Source organism: Spodoptera frugiperda, chromosome 31 (genome assembly GCF_023101765.2).
Source record: "Spodoptera frugiperda isolate SF20-4 chromosome 31, AGI-APGP_CSIRO_Sfru_2.0, whole genome shotgun sequence".
Taxonomy (NCBI): domain Eukaryota; kingdom Metazoa; phylum Arthropoda; class Insecta; order Lepidoptera; family Noctuidae; genus Spodoptera; species Spodoptera frugiperda.
The window spans coordinates 12,488,038-12,506,544 of record NC_064242.1 but is presented as its reverse complement, the minus strand read 5'-3'; the positions used below and the strand labels follow the sequence as shown (position 1 = coordinate 12,506,544).

General features: G+C 36.6%; 3 protein-coding genes across 6 annotated transcripts in view; 2 read left to right on the top strand and 1 right to left on the bottom strand.

The window, feature by feature from the left end:
• LOC118276239 (uncharacterized) overlaps positions 1-18,507 on the bottom strand; it is a 276,416-nt gene that overhangs the window by 167,165 nt on the left and 90,744 nt on the right. The window lies entirely within an intron of this gene.
• Positions 1,446-4,304, top strand: LOC118276233 (esterase FE4-like). Its single transcript, XM_035594474.2, has 4 exons — positions 1,446-1,532; positions 2,207-2,369; positions 2,568-3,877; positions 4,109-4,304. Exons 1-4 carry the CDS (start codon positions 1,495-1,497, stop codon positions 4,266-4,268), a joined length of 1,671 nt encoding a protein of 556 aa, XP_035450367.2. The 5' UTR covers positions 1,446-1,494; the 3' UTR covers positions 4,269-4,304.
• On the top strand, positions 6,138-10,700 carry LOC118276234 (juvenile hormone esterase). The gene is made up of 4 exons (XM_035594475.2): positions 6,138-6,305; positions 7,683-7,816; positions 8,754-10,066; positions 10,439-10,700. The coding sequence occupies exons 2-4, from the start codon at positions 7,685-7,687 to the stop codon at positions 10,608-10,610; spliced, it is 1,617 nt and encodes a 538-aa protein (XP_035450368.2). The 5' UTR covers positions 6,138-6,305; positions 7,683-7,684; the 3' UTR covers positions 10,611-10,700.

The window sequence follows — 18,507 nt, the reverse complement described above, 5'->3', positions numbered from 1 at the left end:
GGGGCCCAAGTAACTTGCTAACCACACGTGAAAGATTCCAAGTATACGCCATTGTGCCGGTTGGCGACCAGAGGAGAGGCCCGATTCATACACATGGCTCGGGCGTGCTCGCAGTCTCAACAAAACAAGAAATAAAGTAGTGTAAAATTCGCTAAAAACTAAGTGAGATATTCAAGAATTTATCCGATAATCGACTTTATTTCTGTTGAATAACAATCGAATACGATTTCCAAAGATTGAATAAAATTATGAACGAGATTAAGATGGACCAGATTAAATCTGAAGATTCTCTTTCAATAGCTACTAACGAGGTGTTTGACTGAGAAAGGACATGGCTAAACCAAAGTATGGACGCCGTAACCCGTACAAATAAATATTGTATAAATAGGGTACCTAGCAATAAATAAAGCCGCATAATTAAAGATTGATATTTTGTAGTTAAGAAGGTCCAGAAACTTGGCATATCTGCGCAATCCTGAAAATAAAGTAGCGCTCCTACGTCAAACAACGTTACAAAAACTTCAAAATATAACATTGCTGTGAACTTTTACCAAGGCGTTTTGATGTACCTGAGCCGAAAGTTATTTATATATGAGGTAGATAGATAAACAATTCTGCTTATACTAGATAATGAACACAAAGTAACCAAGGACAGACACAAAATATATAGTAAGATTGTGCAATCTTATACAAAATATATATTTTGTGTCGATCAAAATATTTACAATTATTTGGTTTCAGAAAAAAGTCATTATATTACCATTATTAAAAATTGATGTTCGTTTAATTATTTCGATTTGATTTTCGGGGAAACTAATGTCCTAATAATAGCTTGCAGTACCTACTTCCGTGTTGTCATGTCAAATCACAACAGAAAAAAATCAATTATTAAACTTATTTTTTGTTAATTTTTGTTCACCAAGTTATAAGAATTAGTTATACACAAAATAATTCATAAGTGAATATTTAAATGATACGGGTTAGCGTGAAATTCGTATTCTTGTTATTATGCCTGGGTCAGTCATTTAGCCATCTCCTTTCTATTAATAGAATCCCTATGTTTTTATCTATCAGTGTGTATTGAGTAAAATTCGTTAATTGATAGACAGATTTAGAATTGGAGACACTTTATAAATAACTTATTCACCTCGAAATAGGACTTTTAGTTTTGTACTACTCATAATTACTTTTTTACCAAATTCAAGGAAGGATGAAATCGAATAATACATTAAATTTATTTGATTTAAATCGTATAATCTGTAGTATGCGATGCGGAAATGTTATTTAGCATTTCTATGTTATGTTATTTGATTTTTTCTCACCTTGAAGTGAAATTATTGATACAAGTGCTTCCGTTTCCAAATATTATAATAGTTGCACAAATATGATATTTTAAAGAAAGTTATTAAAACAATAAGCTGAAATTGGTATAAAAAGGAGAAATTTTCGAATCGACATCAGTATCGGGCCTGTACAAGATTCTGGTGTTACAAAATGGGACTCATAACTACAGTTGGTCTTCTTGTTCTGTGGTAAGACATTTTTATATTTTATTTTCTGTTCTATTATTATTTTTGATGTAATATGTAGTTTACAATCATCACTATATTTGCACTTATGTCAAACCTCTTCTTTCATATATTTTATCGTATTATATTGTTATCTGTTCACAAATAAACATACTACTATTTCGGAAATGATTAAAAAAAATCTGTCATTTCCTTCTCATCCAGTACGTGAACACCGATTGATATAAATTTTGATAAAAACTAAATAAAGCTACTTGTCATCCTCCATCATTTAAACTTATCACCTCAATAGATAAAAATATACAATACTTATTTATGACTTTTCAAAACAATGACAATCTTGTAATAGCGTGATATTTCGATCACTGCAAGTAATCAATCAATTTGCCTTATCAGGTAATTTACTAACTTCGACATAATATATCCACTTCCATTCTATAAAATATTACATGGCATACATTGGTAAGTCCGTATACAGAAAAAAAAAAATCGAAATATAGAAATTCACCAAAGAACCCGAGTCACAGACATAGCTCTTAAACCTATGAGCTGAAGTGGCAATAGGCAGGCCACATCACTGGGTCAGGAAGTGCTCAACTTCAGATTGACGAGCAAAACACGTAGCGAGCTCTAGTTGGACCGACTGTATAACGTTATATAAAATCTTGTGTTTCCAGTGTCATACACAACATCTCCTGTGCCGACGATGTAACACTGGTACAAGTGGAGCAGGGTCAGCTCCGAGGCCAAGTTCTGGATGCAGTCGTTGGAGACTTCCAGTACCTCAGCTACAAGGGTATCCCATACGCCAAGCCTCCCGTTGGCAAACTCCGATTCAGGGTAAATGACGTTTCTCTAAACAATATCATAATATAGTTGATAGCGCAAGAGTCCCTGAATATTAAATTACTCAAAATAAGAAAAATGCATAAATATATATTTTTCCCAAACAAATTGACACACGTAAAAAATGATTATTGAGACCTACCATCGATCGAGAAGGATCTTCTTAATTGACGAAAATCTTAAATTTTACAGGACCCAGTATACCTAGACTCATGGGAAGGAGTGTTGAATGCCACACAACACGGAAGCGTCTGCCCACAATTCAACCCAATAACAGGAGTGTACACCTCCGGCAGTGAAGACTGTCTCTTCCTGAACGTGTACACTCCTAGCCTCACCCCTGACACTCCTTACCCAGTTGTGGTATTCATCCACGGTGGGGCCTACATCTTCGGATCCGGCAACACAGACTTGTACAGCCCAGACTACTTGCTTGCCAACGATGTGGTGGTAGTAACAATCAATTACAGATTAGGTGCTCTAGGATTCCTGTCCCTAGACAATGAAGATGTACCTGGTAATGCTGCACTCAAGGACCAAGTCACAGCTCTGAAATGGGTGCAAAGGAATATCGGAAAGTTCGGAGGAAACCCGAATAGCGTCACTCTTCTAGGAGACACCGCTGGTGGAGCATCAGTCACTCTTCATATGTTGTCCCCCATGTCGAAGGGACTCTTCCACAAAGCTATTGCAATGAGCGGCTCTGCTACTTGTGACTTTGGTATTACTTACAAACCTGCCGAAAAGGCAAAGGTTTTCGGAAAAGCGCTTAAGTGTGAAAATGTTGAAGACAGCGCAGCACTCCTTGATTGCCTTCAGGCCGCTGATTATGATACTTTCTATTCTATTGCTCCCACAGTTCTAGCTTCAGAGGAGATCACAGATGTCTTATTCAAAATGGAACACTTTACGCCAGTGATTGAAAAGAAAACTGGAAACAACTTCCTCACTGAAGACTACTACAGCGCATTGACGAAAGGACATGTCAATAAAGATGTGGACTTCATAATTGGTTACAGCAGTCAAGAGGCAGTACTCCTCATCGACCTTTACAACGCTGCCTACGTAGATCTGTACAGCAGATACCAGGAATTGTTCGCACCTAGTGAAATACTCATTAAGAGTACTCCAGACACGAATTTGAATGTCGCTAAGAGTGTGAAGGAGTTCTACTTCGGTGACAAACCTGTTGAAGTAGAAAACTTGGACTTGTTCGTGAAGTACGCGAGCAGCGCCAGCATTGGTTACCATGCACAGAGGTACGCCAACAAATGGGCCAATTTCGGAAGGAAGACTTACTTCTACATTTTCGATGGATTCACAGACTGGAACTTCTTCGGACAATCAGGAGTCAAATACGGCATTGAGAAAGCCAGTCATTTCGACATCGGTTACTACATCTTCTACCCAGAATCTTTGAACTGGTCCATCGATACCAGCAGCGTTGAATACCAGGTGTCGAAGAAACTAACTACTGCGATCACCAACTTTGCAAAGTCAAGGTACATTACATACAACATTACTACCCCGTCTTCTTTCATCAAATACATTTTAGTCCCATTGCATTTTTTATGTCTTAAGTATCTCAACTTCCATTTTATATACCAAAACCAACAAGCTAATAGATAATAACCTTATAGTATTGTTATAAAGTCGTTTATTGCAAAACCCAATTTAGGGTAGCTTGAAGTGCTGTATTTCGTAAACGTTCTAATTCTGGTTATTGTTAACAGTGACCCAAGTGTGGATGGTGTGGCATGGCCGCAGTACAGTGCCTCTAACAAAGCCTACGTGACCTTCGGGAACGATGGACTCTCGGTTGGCTATGGACCTGATGAAGCGGACTACAACTTCTGGGCAGGAGTCTACAAAAACGCTAGAATACCATTCTAATTCTTAAGTAGTAAATAATAAAGACTATAATTGTTATAGAATCGATATTTATCGATAGTTCGATATTTATCGATGTTCGACATTACTGATGGTTATTATTTTATCTTTGTATACTTATGTTATCTTGTTAACCGACTTCTTTACTTTTTTTACTTCCTTACTTATATAATATTAAAGAGAAGTGATTAAACCTGTTTGTTTTTATTAATTTCAATGCCACATTTTTACCTTATCTATATTGTGTGCCAGTAGCTACTTGTATGCTCTTTTTAAAACACTAATTATATAGAATTCTATGAAACTTTATTTCCCGAGATTGAAAAGATTTCCACCAAACATTGCACCTTTATTGGTGTAGTACAATTCGAAAAGAATTGGACACAATGAATAGGTAGAGAATCGAAAATTGATTAATTGTGTTATGTAATTTTATACAGTCAGTATTCTTTCATTTGCTCACAAGATGACCACGACCGGACATAGATGGTACCATGGATTCCCCGATGCATTCTAGATTAGTCGGTTGGAAGCAACCTGCAGTCCTTTTTATCAGGTTATCTATCGATCTGTGCATCCATCCACAAGTGTGACGGAGCCATGTTTCGGCACGAATGGGCCGGCTCGACCGGAGTGATACCACGGCCTCACAGAAAACCGCCGTGAAACAACGCTTGCGTTGTGTTTCGTTGTGTGAGTGAGGTTACCGGAGGCCCAATTCCCCCCTTCCCAATCGAACCCTTAAATTCCTAACTCCCAAAAAGCCGGCAACGCACTTGTAACGCCTCTGGTGTTTCAAGTGTTCATGGGCGGCGGCGATTGCTTGCCATTAGGTGATAGGTCTGCTCGATTACCGGCGTGTTTCATAAAAAAAATCTTGTAGATCGTAGATAGTAGTAGCAACAACATTGGCGAATAAAGATCGTTGAATGAATGGTGAGTCGGACAAAATTTTGTACATACTTCTTATTATTATCTTATCGGTAACAATGAAACTCTGTAACTGTAATGTCATGTGTCCAACAACTGTTTATCTCATTAGTAAATACCAAATGTGGTGTTATATAATGGCGGTTACATATTTATCTTTTTTTAACAATATGGAAGATATTTGTAGTTTAACTTTCGTGAGTCATACTAAATAATTGTGTTTTTCTATAACACGAATATGAGCCGCTTGGCGTGTCTTGAAACTAGTCGAATTACTCGTCAAACAGCTGCGTGATTAAGCCGAAAAAAAAACAACAACCAATTTAAATCGGAAAACATAAGAATAAAACTTAAATGAAAATAATATACTGTATGATCAGTAATATACAGAGAGTAATCTACACAGGTCACTTATATACAGATACCATACATATTAATTTAGTATAGAGTTCGAAAAAGGTATTTATGGAGTTACCAGCTTTTATTCAGCACCTCTGAGTTTGTTTCGTCATTTCTTCTCAGAGTAGTCCGATAGGAAATGCCGGCCTCATCTAGTTATTTGAAAGATTGACGTGTAAAAGAGTTACATTGTAACCTATTTGCAAAAATAAATATCATTTATCTTATTTATATTTGTGATTCAATCACGTAATAATGGCTGAAGGGCTATAGGAATAAAATTTGGAACAGGGTTTCAGATGATGATCTAGAATAAAACATAGGATTTTTTTATACCACGGGAAGGCGAGCAAAGCCACTGTTAGAAGCTAGTTTTATATACAAAAACACAGACAGTTTCAGATAAATAACATCAATCAAAACAAATCACTTTGCAAAGATGACAATAAATAATAAAAATAAACATATTGATAACACTATATCTTGAATTGTATAACCGTGATAGTACATAATATGATATAATGTTCCTACCTAGTTTGTACATAGTCATTGCGAATATAACGTGTAATTGTCGTGTCATGGTAAACAACGGTCTATATATATTTATATATCACATATCTCGTGTCAGTATTGAATTGTACTGACGAGTGGTTGATAGTTGCTTTGTGAAGCCATTTTCTTTTTAAATAATTCGCAATTCGAACTTCAAAGGTACGGTAAGCATTTTTTTTTTGTTTAGTTTTTTATTATTATATGAATCAAGTTTATATGAAAAGATGTTTATATGTGATACGTAATCCAGATTGACAACATTATACGATTGACCTCAACTAGTGTTTTTTAAATGTAATATTTTTTTTTAATGTGCTCTTTCGTAGTCTATTAATATAATTCGTTGTTTCATTGTTGTTTACGAAAATTCATCGATTACGTATAATAGTTTTTCATATAATACTTTTCGTAAATAAATATAGTTGCTCAAAACCGATACATATAAATACATTAAATAGAGTAACAGGTTATAAAGGAAATTAACATAAATTGTAAATTTATTTTTAAATTATATGAACTAGTTTCTAGAATAAAATATCAAAATAAAAAATACCATGATAGGATATACAACTTATTATAAAAAACTTGTTACATTTTATCTGATTTTAGTTTCAAGGTCAAGTCATACGTTATATAAAGTTTTATTGTCCGCTCTTGTCCGTCAGTAGTCAGTTTTCAATTGATTAAGTGAATTAAGGTCATTGTGTTGTGCATCAAGACATTTAAATAGACAGACAGAGTGCATTGTTTTAACATAATGGATTAATTTAAAAGGAGAATAGTGAATTCTATTATTATACATTTTGTATTATGTGGTGTGGCTTGTGTGGACAGTGGCTTTTCAAAATTATAACTTTTTAAATTTGACTTTTGTTTAATAGTTGTATAATATTTTATTGCAATTACTATTACACTTAACCATTATTATTTTTAAATCAATATAATCTACTGAGTTATCGGTAAGTGCAATCAGATATATTTATTTTGATTTCGGTGATTCAGTCAGTGAAACGAGGCGCTCGTTCAATAATGTAGATTCGTAAAGAAAAGAACGAGGAAAAATCTCTTTATTTTTATTTAAATTACAATTATAAGTTATGAAAAATATTAAACCATATTAAATAATAATAATAACTATGACTAAAATATTTACAACTTAAAAATATCTTAAAAGAAATAAAAAAAAAACAACTTAAACTGTCGAAAAATTAATCCTCATCGCAGTCGTGAGATACGGGGCCCAAAAAAGAAAAAAGACTGGCAACATTCGATCTCCTGAAGTGTCAACCATCTTTATAGCTATATAATATATTTGCAAAGGAAATGTACACTTGGACCCCGCGGCCCTAAAGTATACAAAATTTTAAACAATGTAATAAAACAAGTACCTATATTAAATGTAGATCACTTATATAAACAAATCTTCCTAATATTATAAGTGCAAATATTTGCGAGTTTGTGAAGCTTTTAAACGACACATACATAATTGGTAAGTAGTACATATATATATTGACTTACTATTGTTTTCTTCCATAGCCATGGTGGAAGTTAAAGTGGAACAAGGTCGTCTGGAAGGAGAGTTGGTGGAGACAGTGACCGGAGATGGGAAGTACTACAGCTTTAAAGGCATCCCCTACGCCCAACCACCGTTGGGGAAACTGAGGTTCAAGGTCAGTCCCTATAGCACTCTATTTATACAATAGTGTACAATTTCTACACGTGAAAAGAAGGCCTTTTTTTTTGAGGGGGTAAAATATCCAATGACTTCTCCCGCCTTGGGCGAGGCGAGAGGGAGTGTCAGACTCTTACTGACTAAAAACCACCCCGTTCCTACTCCTGCTTTTCGAGCAGGAGCCCCGGTAAACCCGCTAGGTAGTGCGCAGCTCCGGATCAGGCATCAGCCCTACTGGGCCCTGAAGCATTGCAATTCAACGTGGCAATGCAGCTTTCTGGGAACGTTTCCCAGTGACAGCGATGCGGACGAGTACTTCGACGCCTAACGAGATTTTTTTTTCTCTTTATTTTAGTTTTAAGTTAGTTTTTATTCCTTTTTAGGTATTATTTATTTACTTCGAATAAATAGTGTACTAATTATGTAATATAGATGACGTAAACAGAGCAGGCCTCTCGTTAGGTGGGCCGGCAACATCATTAAAATCATTGGAAAAATAATTGGCACACAGAGTTGCTAAGAGTTGTAATGTAGTCCCATAATTTGCATGATATTTGAAAAATTCTATAAACAGAAATTTTAACCCAAAATTAATAATTTTTAGGCTTAGTTTCCTAATCAATTATCATTACGTAATGTTACACATATGAATATGTCAATTCAAATTTGTTTTATGAGGCAAATGAGCACACAGAAAAATTGTAACTAATATATACATTTATTTACTAGAATGTATTTATGGCACAAAAGTTAATTGGATTCTATTTTACCTTCAAAAGATTTATTTTCCTTTACGCACATAATTTTCCTTAAACACTCATCGGCAAATGTATGAATGTAAATAACAAACCTGTTTGACTACACGATTGACGAGATAGCTGAGCTATTTTAAACTATCAAGTACCTATGATTGAAGGTTTCATTAACTTTTCCAGGCTCCTCAACCGCCTCTACCCTGGGACGGCGTCAGGAAAGCGACAGAATTTGGCCCAAAATGTCCGCAGAAGTGCATTTTCACAAACACTGTGCAGTTGGGAAACGAAGACTGTCTGTACTTGAATGTGTACAGCCCTGACATAAAGCCGGCTACTCCACTGCCAGTCATGGTATTCATCCACGGTGGAGGTTACAAAAGTGGTTCTGGAAACGACGATTTCTATGGACCAGACTTCCTGGTACCACATGGAGTAGTCCTGGTAACCTTCAACTACAGACTCGAAGTACTCGGCTTCTTATGCTTAGACACCAAGGAAGTTCCCGGCAATGCTGGCTTAAAGGACCAGGTCGCTGCACTCCGATGGGTGCAAAAGAACATCAAAAATTTCGGTGGAGATCCGAACAATGTTACAGTTTTTGGAGAAAGTGCTGGCGGTGCATCCACCTGCTTGCACATGATCTCACCCATGTCTAAAGGACTTTTCAAGAAAGCCGCTCCAATGAGTGGTGTACCTCTATGCGATTGGTCTCAAGCTTTCTACCCACAAAAACGTGCCTTCCTACTCGGGAAAGATTTAGGTTTTGAGACCGACGATCCTGATAAACTTCTAGAATTCCTACAAACTGTGCCATCAGACAAACTTATAGATACAAATCCAGTGGTACTATCCTTTGAAGATTACAGCAATAATATACTAAAGCTATACCACTTCACTCCAGTCGTGGAAAAAGATTTTGGTGATGGTGAAAACTTCTTAACTGAAGATCCTATCGAAGCATTAAGACATAAGAGGATTACTGATGTCGATGTACTGATTGGTTTTACGAGCCAAGAAGTCCTGTTAGGAATACCAATGTATGAAGAAAAGTTCTTGAAGCATTACAACCGATTCTCAGAAGTATTGGTACCAAGAAAGATCCTTATGAAAAGTCCTCCAGAAAAGATTTTGAAGATAGCGGAGATGATCCAAGATTTTTATTTCAAAGGAAAGCCTCTCACATTCGATGTTATGAAGGAATTTGTGACTTACGCTAACCACGCGTGCTTTACCTATGATGTCAATAGATTTGTGACACGTCTGCCGAAGGTTGGAGCGGGTCGAAGATACATGTACCGGTTCTCTAGTTTCTCTGGTAGAAATGTCTATGGAGCTCTTGGATTGAAGTACGGGATCCGCGGAGCTTCGCACTTGGATGACCTGATGTACCTGTTCCATGCGAAGGCGCATGATATTAAGCTAGAAAAGAATACGAAAGAATACGAGCTGGTTAAGATGGTGTGCTCTGTTTTCACCAACTTCGCCAAATACGGGTGAGTGATAAGATATAAGTTTTTAAACTGACATGGTCACTAACACTATTATTAGAACTTATGACGGGATATTTACATCCCGTCCATCCACGTCCATCCCGTTTATATCCCGTCATAAGTTCTAATAAAAGTGATAAGATAATTCGTGAAATCCATTAGATAATCTCCCCGGCTTAGTAACACTGATAATCTTATTTTTATTGTGATTGTTTGTTTTATGACTGGGCTTTTCTAGGTTATTCGAAAATTTTCTAGTAGTAGCACGAAGTCTTGAACGCTTTTCGATTATGTTTTATCACTACTTACGTTCAAAATCACATTAGATTTTTTGCTTTTATGCCCATTTCTTATGACGTAACTCTCTGTTTCCAGAAACCCAACTCCTGACTCCAGCCTGGGTATAACCTGGCCTGAGTATGACAACAAGACTGAGCAGTACGTGGACATAGGAGACAGCCTGGAGATCAAGACAGCAGCTGAAGACGAATTGCAAGCTTTGGCCTTCTGGAAGAAAGTATTTGAATACGCTGGAATAGAGTATTGAGAAACTTTGGTTGTCTACAAAACTATGTATTGTAACTATAATTGTTATAAACTTGCATTAAGAAAAAATATATAATAACTAATAATTTCACTTTTTCGTACAAATTACTGTCATCACACGACGTAAGATGATTTTATTGCCTAATGCGGTCGACAGAATTGTAGGTAGATACTATTTACTTGGTTAGTTATAACACAGGTTATACGTGAAGTCAGTTTTATTAGTATTAGCTGATCACAATTTTAAAGCAGCATTATCCTGATATTGAAAATTACACTTTATATAAGGACTTAAAACCGAAAATCACTAGCACTAACCTCAATTAATTTTTTAATTTTCATAGCAAATAGCTTCCAATGATTTAAAAAATTCTTTTATAGGAAATTGAGTTCTAAAGGTCTAAGATTAACCCCGGACCCTTGTCCAAGGGTGTAGTAATTGGCAACACTTATCACAAAGCTGGTGGATCAATATTGGCGTGCAAACAGAACTTCAATATTTACAGAGGATCCGTTTGTACAGCAATAGAAATGAGATCCTGAATTATGTGCCTAACTGTATAAACAAGATCCTTCCTCGATATTTTAGTATCTTTACCTCTTATTATGAATTAGTGATCAACGTTTTTGTTCTTTTTATAATTTGCCAGGTCAGCCTGGCAAACGTTGTTTGGCCTTAGAAATTATTTCTAGAAAATAAATAGTAGCTTCTCAGATCTTGTGAATAAGCATACAATTTGATAAAACTCTCTAAATTCTTGTCCAAAGTTGTCTATAGACCTTAAACTAAACACAAGGTTCCTTTCTATCTCTCTGCTACAATGCATCAAAATTAGTGCATCACTTTAACATACATTGCATAGATACATATAGTTGCAACGCCTGTTTCCCATAGGGTAGGCAGAGACAATGGAACGCCAATTACTACGATTCTTAGACACCTCTTTCGCTTCATCAACAGTCATCAATCATTTCATGCATGCTTGTCGGTTAAAGGTCGCCAATTTGGTCGCTTTAATAATATCGCCAATCTGTTCGCTAGGCCAGGGCCCTCTACCGAAGGCCCCATTGGCGCCTTGTATATTTCTTGTGTAAATCTGCTTTCATCCATCCTTGCTACACGTCATATTCATATTCATTTATTTCGTCCAAACCATAACCATCACTTTAAAGAATTATAAGCAAACAAACACATAGACACATTTAGGTTGTTATAGTTACGGGGATTACAATTTAGAATAGAGGATGTGTGGTGCATGCATTGCATGGCTCAGTGCCTCTGCATATAACACCTGAATAATTCGTCTAATTAATTACTAGACCAGCTAATAATGGATTGAATACAAAAGCCAAACTAGACCTTACAACGAAAGTCTATAGTCGAAATTGGTGTACACTTAAGTCTTAACTGATATTTGATATTTATTTTGTTGGCCCGGAGGTTTAAGACATGAGGGTGTGGGTTTGAAACCTGGCAAGTACCAATGTAGCTTATTTTGAATTAAATGTATGTACTTTTTTAACATCATTTAGACACCACTGACTAACGGTGAACGAAAACATTTTGAGGGCTTATAATTTTTAAGTTTGAAATCACCAATCCGCATAATATGCGCACCCGCCGTCGGAGTTCGCCGACGCGATGGGCGCGCAACGCCGCCAGTACCAACGCACGCGCACGCTGCTCATGATGAAGAGTCCCTCTGTGACTCGAAACTAGTAGAGCTTTTCTTAATATATTTACATAGGTAAACCGTTTTATTTTTAGTTAATCTCCGATTTTTTTACAAATAGATAAAATATTATGTAGCTTATAATTTATTCTTGTTTATAATACACACTTTTACCGCCCAAACTACAAGCAGATTAAAAAAATCGAAACGCATTAATCTCCAAATAAAAACTGCACCGACAAGAAAGCTTAAAACTGTTATTTTTAGATAAAATACTGCACGGATTAGTCAGAGCAAAACTAAGGCCAGACTGAGATAGTAACAACATACTACATACCTAATTTTAATATGCATGGCGGTTGTTTTTTATTAAAAAATAGTGGCTACGCGAGAGTAGACCTCGTACTTTAAATAATCGACTTGCCTTATTACCGCATTTAAAAATGGGCTCTGCCATGTTTAAAATCGAATTATTACTAGCTTTTGCCAGCGGTTCGCCTGTGATCCCGTGAAATAAAAAATCCTATCACTCAAGTTAGCTCATACCCTGTCTGTATACCAAATTTCATCAAAATCCATTCAGTAGTTTCAGCGTGGTCACGGAAAAACATCCAAACAAACAAATTTTCACATTCACACGCAGTATACTTTTTATATAAGGAACCATGAATAGTAGAAAATAAATAAGTAAGTATGAACGTAATAAATAACAAAAGTAATAAATTATGTAACGAAATATGACAGTTTTATAGACCCGGTTTACCATTTACTAAGAACGTGATAATACCAAATTAATAATTATGTTTTTTTGTTCACGCGTGATTTTTGTCTTATTCAATAGTCATTTGATTATTATTTTGTGTGAAGCAAGTTACACAGTAGCTAAGAGATTGTAAAGCTTTTATTCATTGTAGGTATTAAAAAAACGTCCCCTAATAAGAAGGCAATCGTGGATAAGGATAGCCAATCAATAGATATCAATAGATAAGATATTCGATACATGAAGCAAATAGAAAGAGGAGTAGTCATAACAAAATTTCCCTTTAACATAATGCATGACACTTTACGAGGAGCGCGAGACGTTATAAACTACACCCTCTCTATCTTCCATCTAGCAGTCCCATACTACAAAAATGTTTGTCCACAATTTAATGTGCCACTTTCTGAGCACTTATAACTTATCTACACCTTTTTTGTTATAATATCATGTGGCAAGGCTAGATTTTTGTGCCACAGTGCACATTAATTAAACCTCCAGTAACCTCACTCACACAACGAAACACAACGCAAGCGTTGTTTCACGTCAGTTTTCTATGAAGCCGTGGTATCACTCCGGTCGAGCCGGCCCATTCCTGCCGAAGCATGGCTCTCCCACTTTTCTTTTACAATGTAGGTACCGTACCATAATTCCGATTAGGATATAATAAAATGCTATAAAATTCGTCCAGTATCTAATTCTTTTGTAAACGAGTATAAAGTAACCATGAATGTAGACAAACTACGGCTTTTATTACAGTAAACTCTCCTCTTTAGCTAGAAAGATAACTAATCACTAAATGATGGTTCGTAATCATGTATTACCCTTTCATAAACTTACGACTATCAAATACGGAGATGGTCTTATAGTTCCCAAGAGGTAATCTAAGTGATTATTACCTTTTTTATGGGATGGAGCGATAAACGAGCAGACGGATCACTTGATGGTAAGCAATCGGCGTCGCCCATGGACACTTGAAACACCCGAGGAGTCATAAATGTGTTGTTTAGGCTAACAGGGCCTCAGGGCCTTCCTGAGGCCAGATTTGACTTGTATATTCTTCTTTTCTTAAATATAAGTACCGTAGTAATTAGAACCTTCGTAAAAATAAACTTTCTATGTACAGTTTTGTTTATGTTGCTTGGGCAAAATAGTGCTGTGCAATATGTTGCCTGAGCGATTCTCATAAGCTATTTTTAAGCTGTATATATTTTAGTCATAGTTCTTATTATTATTTAGTGTATATTATGTTTGTCACCATGTATTTAATTCAATAAAACATGTTATACCGTTCAGTGCATATACGATTTCTGTTCATAAAAGTCATGACGAGTATATAAAGTAATAAAGATTATAGTATACAAACATTTATACAAACTAGATTATAGCGTACAAACAAACAAACTCGTTGACTTTATTTTATTAATACAGATTAGTCCAAGATTATAATTGAGTAGGTGTTGAAATCATAAAAAATATGTCTACACCATGTTTACCGATTTTGCTTTGATAGTAACAAATCGGTTTTCCAAATTACAAATTCCAAAACTCATTTTAATAAATGGCATTTTGAGTTTGCGTGTTTCTTGTTTTGGAATTTCTAAAAAACATAGGATGTCTAGCAGGTAGTACTAATCCGATATATTTTTTTCTGCGTCTATAATTTTTTTGTCAAAATCTCAAATAACCTCTGCGACTCCTGTTAGTCAGGATATTTTGCCACGAAGTGGGCACGTGAGAGCACCATTAACATAATTATAATGAATAGTACATTATTTTAAAATATTAGACACGTATTTTTGATTTTCTTACGGAAACAAATACTTACGAACATAAATTGATTTGGAATGTCGCATGACGTCACTTCTGGATACATTTTATACGTAGAAATGACGTATTTGTTCCCACTCCTAAACTTTGGTTCGTTTTATGTAATTATTGTTAACATATGATAAAAGAAAAATACGTGTCCAACATTCTTCTTTTTTTATTTTATTTTTTATTACCTTAGTGACGGACTAGATAGATCATCCCCGTTTCCGTCCAGTCCAAGTCGTCGTTCGGCATTGAGGACAAAAGAAGAATCCTTTATATCAATGGACGTCTTCTAGCTGTTTATGCTAATGTACAGACTAACTACTCTACCTTTTGATAATGGCAATCGTAGTAGCAGCTGAAATTCTTTTATTCTTGAAAATTTCCATTCCCAAACTATGCTAATTAGTTTTATCTGATTTATATATGTACTTCATATGTTATATTATCAAACTGTTTTGTTGTTGATTAGAGATAAAATTTTAAAATTAAATATATTATTATTTGTTAAGATATTATCAAGTAGCATTCGAGGAGAAATAACACTTTGAATTTCAAATTAATTATTATGTTATCAGCTTATTCACGCAACTGTTTGACAGGAACTCGACTAGTTTCAGCCATGCTAGAGGCTCATATTCATGAGCAGCATTCCGGGACACACGGTGCCGCGATTGTCGCGCAGCTACTGTTGACCTTTGCTGCTAATTTTAATGTCGATGCCATCGCACTATTAATACGACCATTATACTATTATATTATATTATACTATTATTTTCGAAAAGGTTTCAGTACCATAGACCACATTCATACGCTGCGGCAGGTTATACAGAAGACCGAGGAGTATAACTTGCCACTATGCTTGGCGTTTGTGGACTATGAGAAAGCCTTCGATTCAATCGAAACCTGGGCGGTGCTGCAGTCTCTCCAGCGGTGCCACATCGACTATAGATACATCGAGGTTTTGAAGTATTTGTATAACAACGCCACCATGCGCATCCGACTCCAGGAAGAGACTACGAGGCCAATCCAGTTGCGGAAGGGCGTGAGACAGGGAGACGTTATATCTCCGAAACTGTTCACGAACGCACTGGAGGACGTTTTTAAGCTCTTGGACTGGAGCGGACGCGGCATCAACATTAATGGCGAATACATCACTCATCTCCGTTTCGCCGATGACATAGTCTTAATGGCAGAGTCGCTGGAAGAGCTGAGCACCATGCTCAGCGACCTCAATACCGTTTCCCAACAGGTGGGCCTTAAAATGAACATGGACAAGACGAAAATCATGTCAAATGTCCATGTTGCACCTATACCGGTTGTCGTTGGGAACGATACACTCGAAGTTGTAGACCACTACACATACCTGGGTCAGATCATCCAGCTAGGTAGGTCCAACTTCGAGAAAGAGGTCGCCCGAAGAATCCAACTCGGATGGGCAGCATTTGGGAAGTTGCATGAAGTCTTCTCGTCAAAAATCCCGCAGTGTCTGAAGACCAGGATGTACAACCAGTGTGTGTTGCCAGTGATGACGTACGGTACCGAGACATGGTCCCTAACTGCTGGCCTTTTAGAAAGGCTCAGAGTCGCCCAGCGCGCGATGGAGAGAGCTATTCTCGGAGTATCTTTGCGCGACAAAATCCGAAATATGGAAATTCGCCAAAGAACAAGAGTTACAGACATAGCTCTCAAAATATGCAGGCTGAAGTGGCAATGGGCAGGCCACGTCGCTCGGAGGACTGATGGCCGCTGGGCCAGGAAGGTGACTGAGTGGCGACCGCGGACCGGAAGACGCAGCGTGGGCAGACCTCCCACTAGGTGGACCGACGACATCGTCAGAGTGGCGGGGAGCCAGTGGATGCAGGTGGCGGCTTGTCGTTCTACGTGGAGGACCAAGGGGGAGGCCTTTGTTCAGCAGTGGACGTCTCTCGGCTGATGATGATACTATTATTTATTGTTAATTTTGTTACCCAGTTTATTATAAAACCCATTCGAGAAGAGAGCAGTTATTATCGCAATTATGACCGGTTGCAGGTTAAACGCAGTAACACACAAGGAGTTGGAATGGGTTTCTAGTCAGTAAAAGTCTGATAATCACCCCTTCCCCTCACTAAGGGCAAGGCGGCGACATATGAATTTTCCCCCAAAAAATTATTGTATACCTACTGTTACCGCGCGACGATCTCCGGCCCCCGTAAGTGCAGGTCTGCGAACGACGAGCAAGATTACTTCGCCGCCCGACTAGAATAAGACCCCTTCCAGGCCACACAAAACCATCAGACCAACATAAATGGGGCCCAGTAGGGATGACGCCTGATCCGGAACGACGGACTATCTCGTGGGTTTACCGAGGCTCCGTGTCGAAATGCAGGAGTAGGAACGGGGTGGTTTTTAGTCAGTAAGAATTTGACTCTTCCTCTCGCCTCGCCCAAGGCGAGAGAAGTCATTGGATGATCTTACCCTCTAAATAAAAAATACCTACTGTTACAAGGTATTCAACATCATTCAATTCATTCATCAACTACAGCACTAACCAGTTTGTACCCCACTGTTTTTCTAGCGACTCAAAAATAAAAAGCAAATTCATAACAACTATTATAACAACCTTGACAGTTTTCCGAAAAACGTTACGAAACAAGGAAATGAGACCTTATTTTATGTGCAAAAGTATTCAAAATCAAAAACATTACTATGTATGCAGCTTAATAAGATAAATATTTGAGATGATTTGATAAAATGGTTAATAATTAGGTGTTTATCTTAAAATTATAATTTTATAACGATAAAAATCACATTATCTTGCAATAAAAACATTTAATATATTAAAACTAAATGCAAATGAAATATACACAAAAACTAACTGCATGTTATTATTGTAAATGCGATCTGACTTCAAAACCTCCGAGTCTGTCGTCGGGGCGAGTTACTCGAAGACATAGGAACAATGTAACAATTTTATTACTGTTCATAGTGAAATACATAGGTATTACTGTGGCTAATTAAAATTCTTCAAAACTTAGGAAAGAGTATAATTTTTATAATAACTGTCGTCCCAACAAGCAAAGTAATCCTATAAGGAAATATTATAAGTCTGTCACTACTAATAACGCTCTTGTAAAGGCATTGCGGTAGACTTTTTAACTTATAATAGCATTTGCCAAGCCTTAACATACTCAAGTGCATTTGTTTTTATATCTCGGTCTTGTAGTTCGCTACAAGACTGATCTCTAAAACATTTATAGGACATTTTTACTAGTAATAGCATTTCACAAGCATACATATACTCAAGAGTAATAGCCTTTATAACTCAGTCTTTTAGTTAACTATAAGATTATCTTTTAGGACACTTTAAGGAATAAGTCTCCTATAATTGTTTGAAGTAAGACTAAATAATCCTGAATAATATTTTGATCCTATAGTAGCATTTTGTGAGAGAAAATGATATTATAACATACTTAGCTGAAACGATTACAAGTTTGTGCCATTATAGTCTTGCTCGAGACTCTTTTAAATCTAATAGTACTTAAAAAGAGAGCTATAAGATCAAAAAGGTTTATAAGATAGTAGATCAATCACTTTACTAGTAAACAACAGGATCGGGATATAAATCAAGCGCGTCAAGTGCAAACACAGGTGAAGTAATTGAGGGTTCC

Excerpts from the sequence above, each read along its gene's own strand:
- LOC118276234 (XM_035594475.2), top strand. The coding sequence starts at position 7,685 with ATGGTGGAAGTTAAAGTGGAACAAGGTCGTCTGGAAGGAGAGTTGGTG. Across the intron at positions 7,817-8,753 it reads TGGGGAAACTGAGGTTCAAG|GCTCCTCAACCGCCTCTACC; the intron begins GTCAGTCCCTAT and ends TAACTTTTCCAG. Across the intron at positions 10,067-10,438 it reads ACCAACTTCGCCAAATACGG|AAACCCAACTCCTGACTCCA; the intron begins GTGAGTGATAAG and ends CTCTGTTTCCAG.
- LOC118276233 (XM_035594474.2), top strand. The coding sequence starts at position 1,495 with ATGGGACTCATAACTACAGTTGGTCTTCTTGTTCTGTG. Across the intron at positions 2,370-2,567 it reads TTGGCAAACTCCGATTCAGG|GACCCAGTATACCTAGACTC; the intron begins GTAAATGACGTT and ends TAAATTTTACAG. Across the intron at positions 3,878-4,108 it reads ACCAACTTTGCAAAGTCAAG|TGACCCAAGTGTGGATGGTG; the intron begins GTACATTACATA and ends TATTGTTAACAG.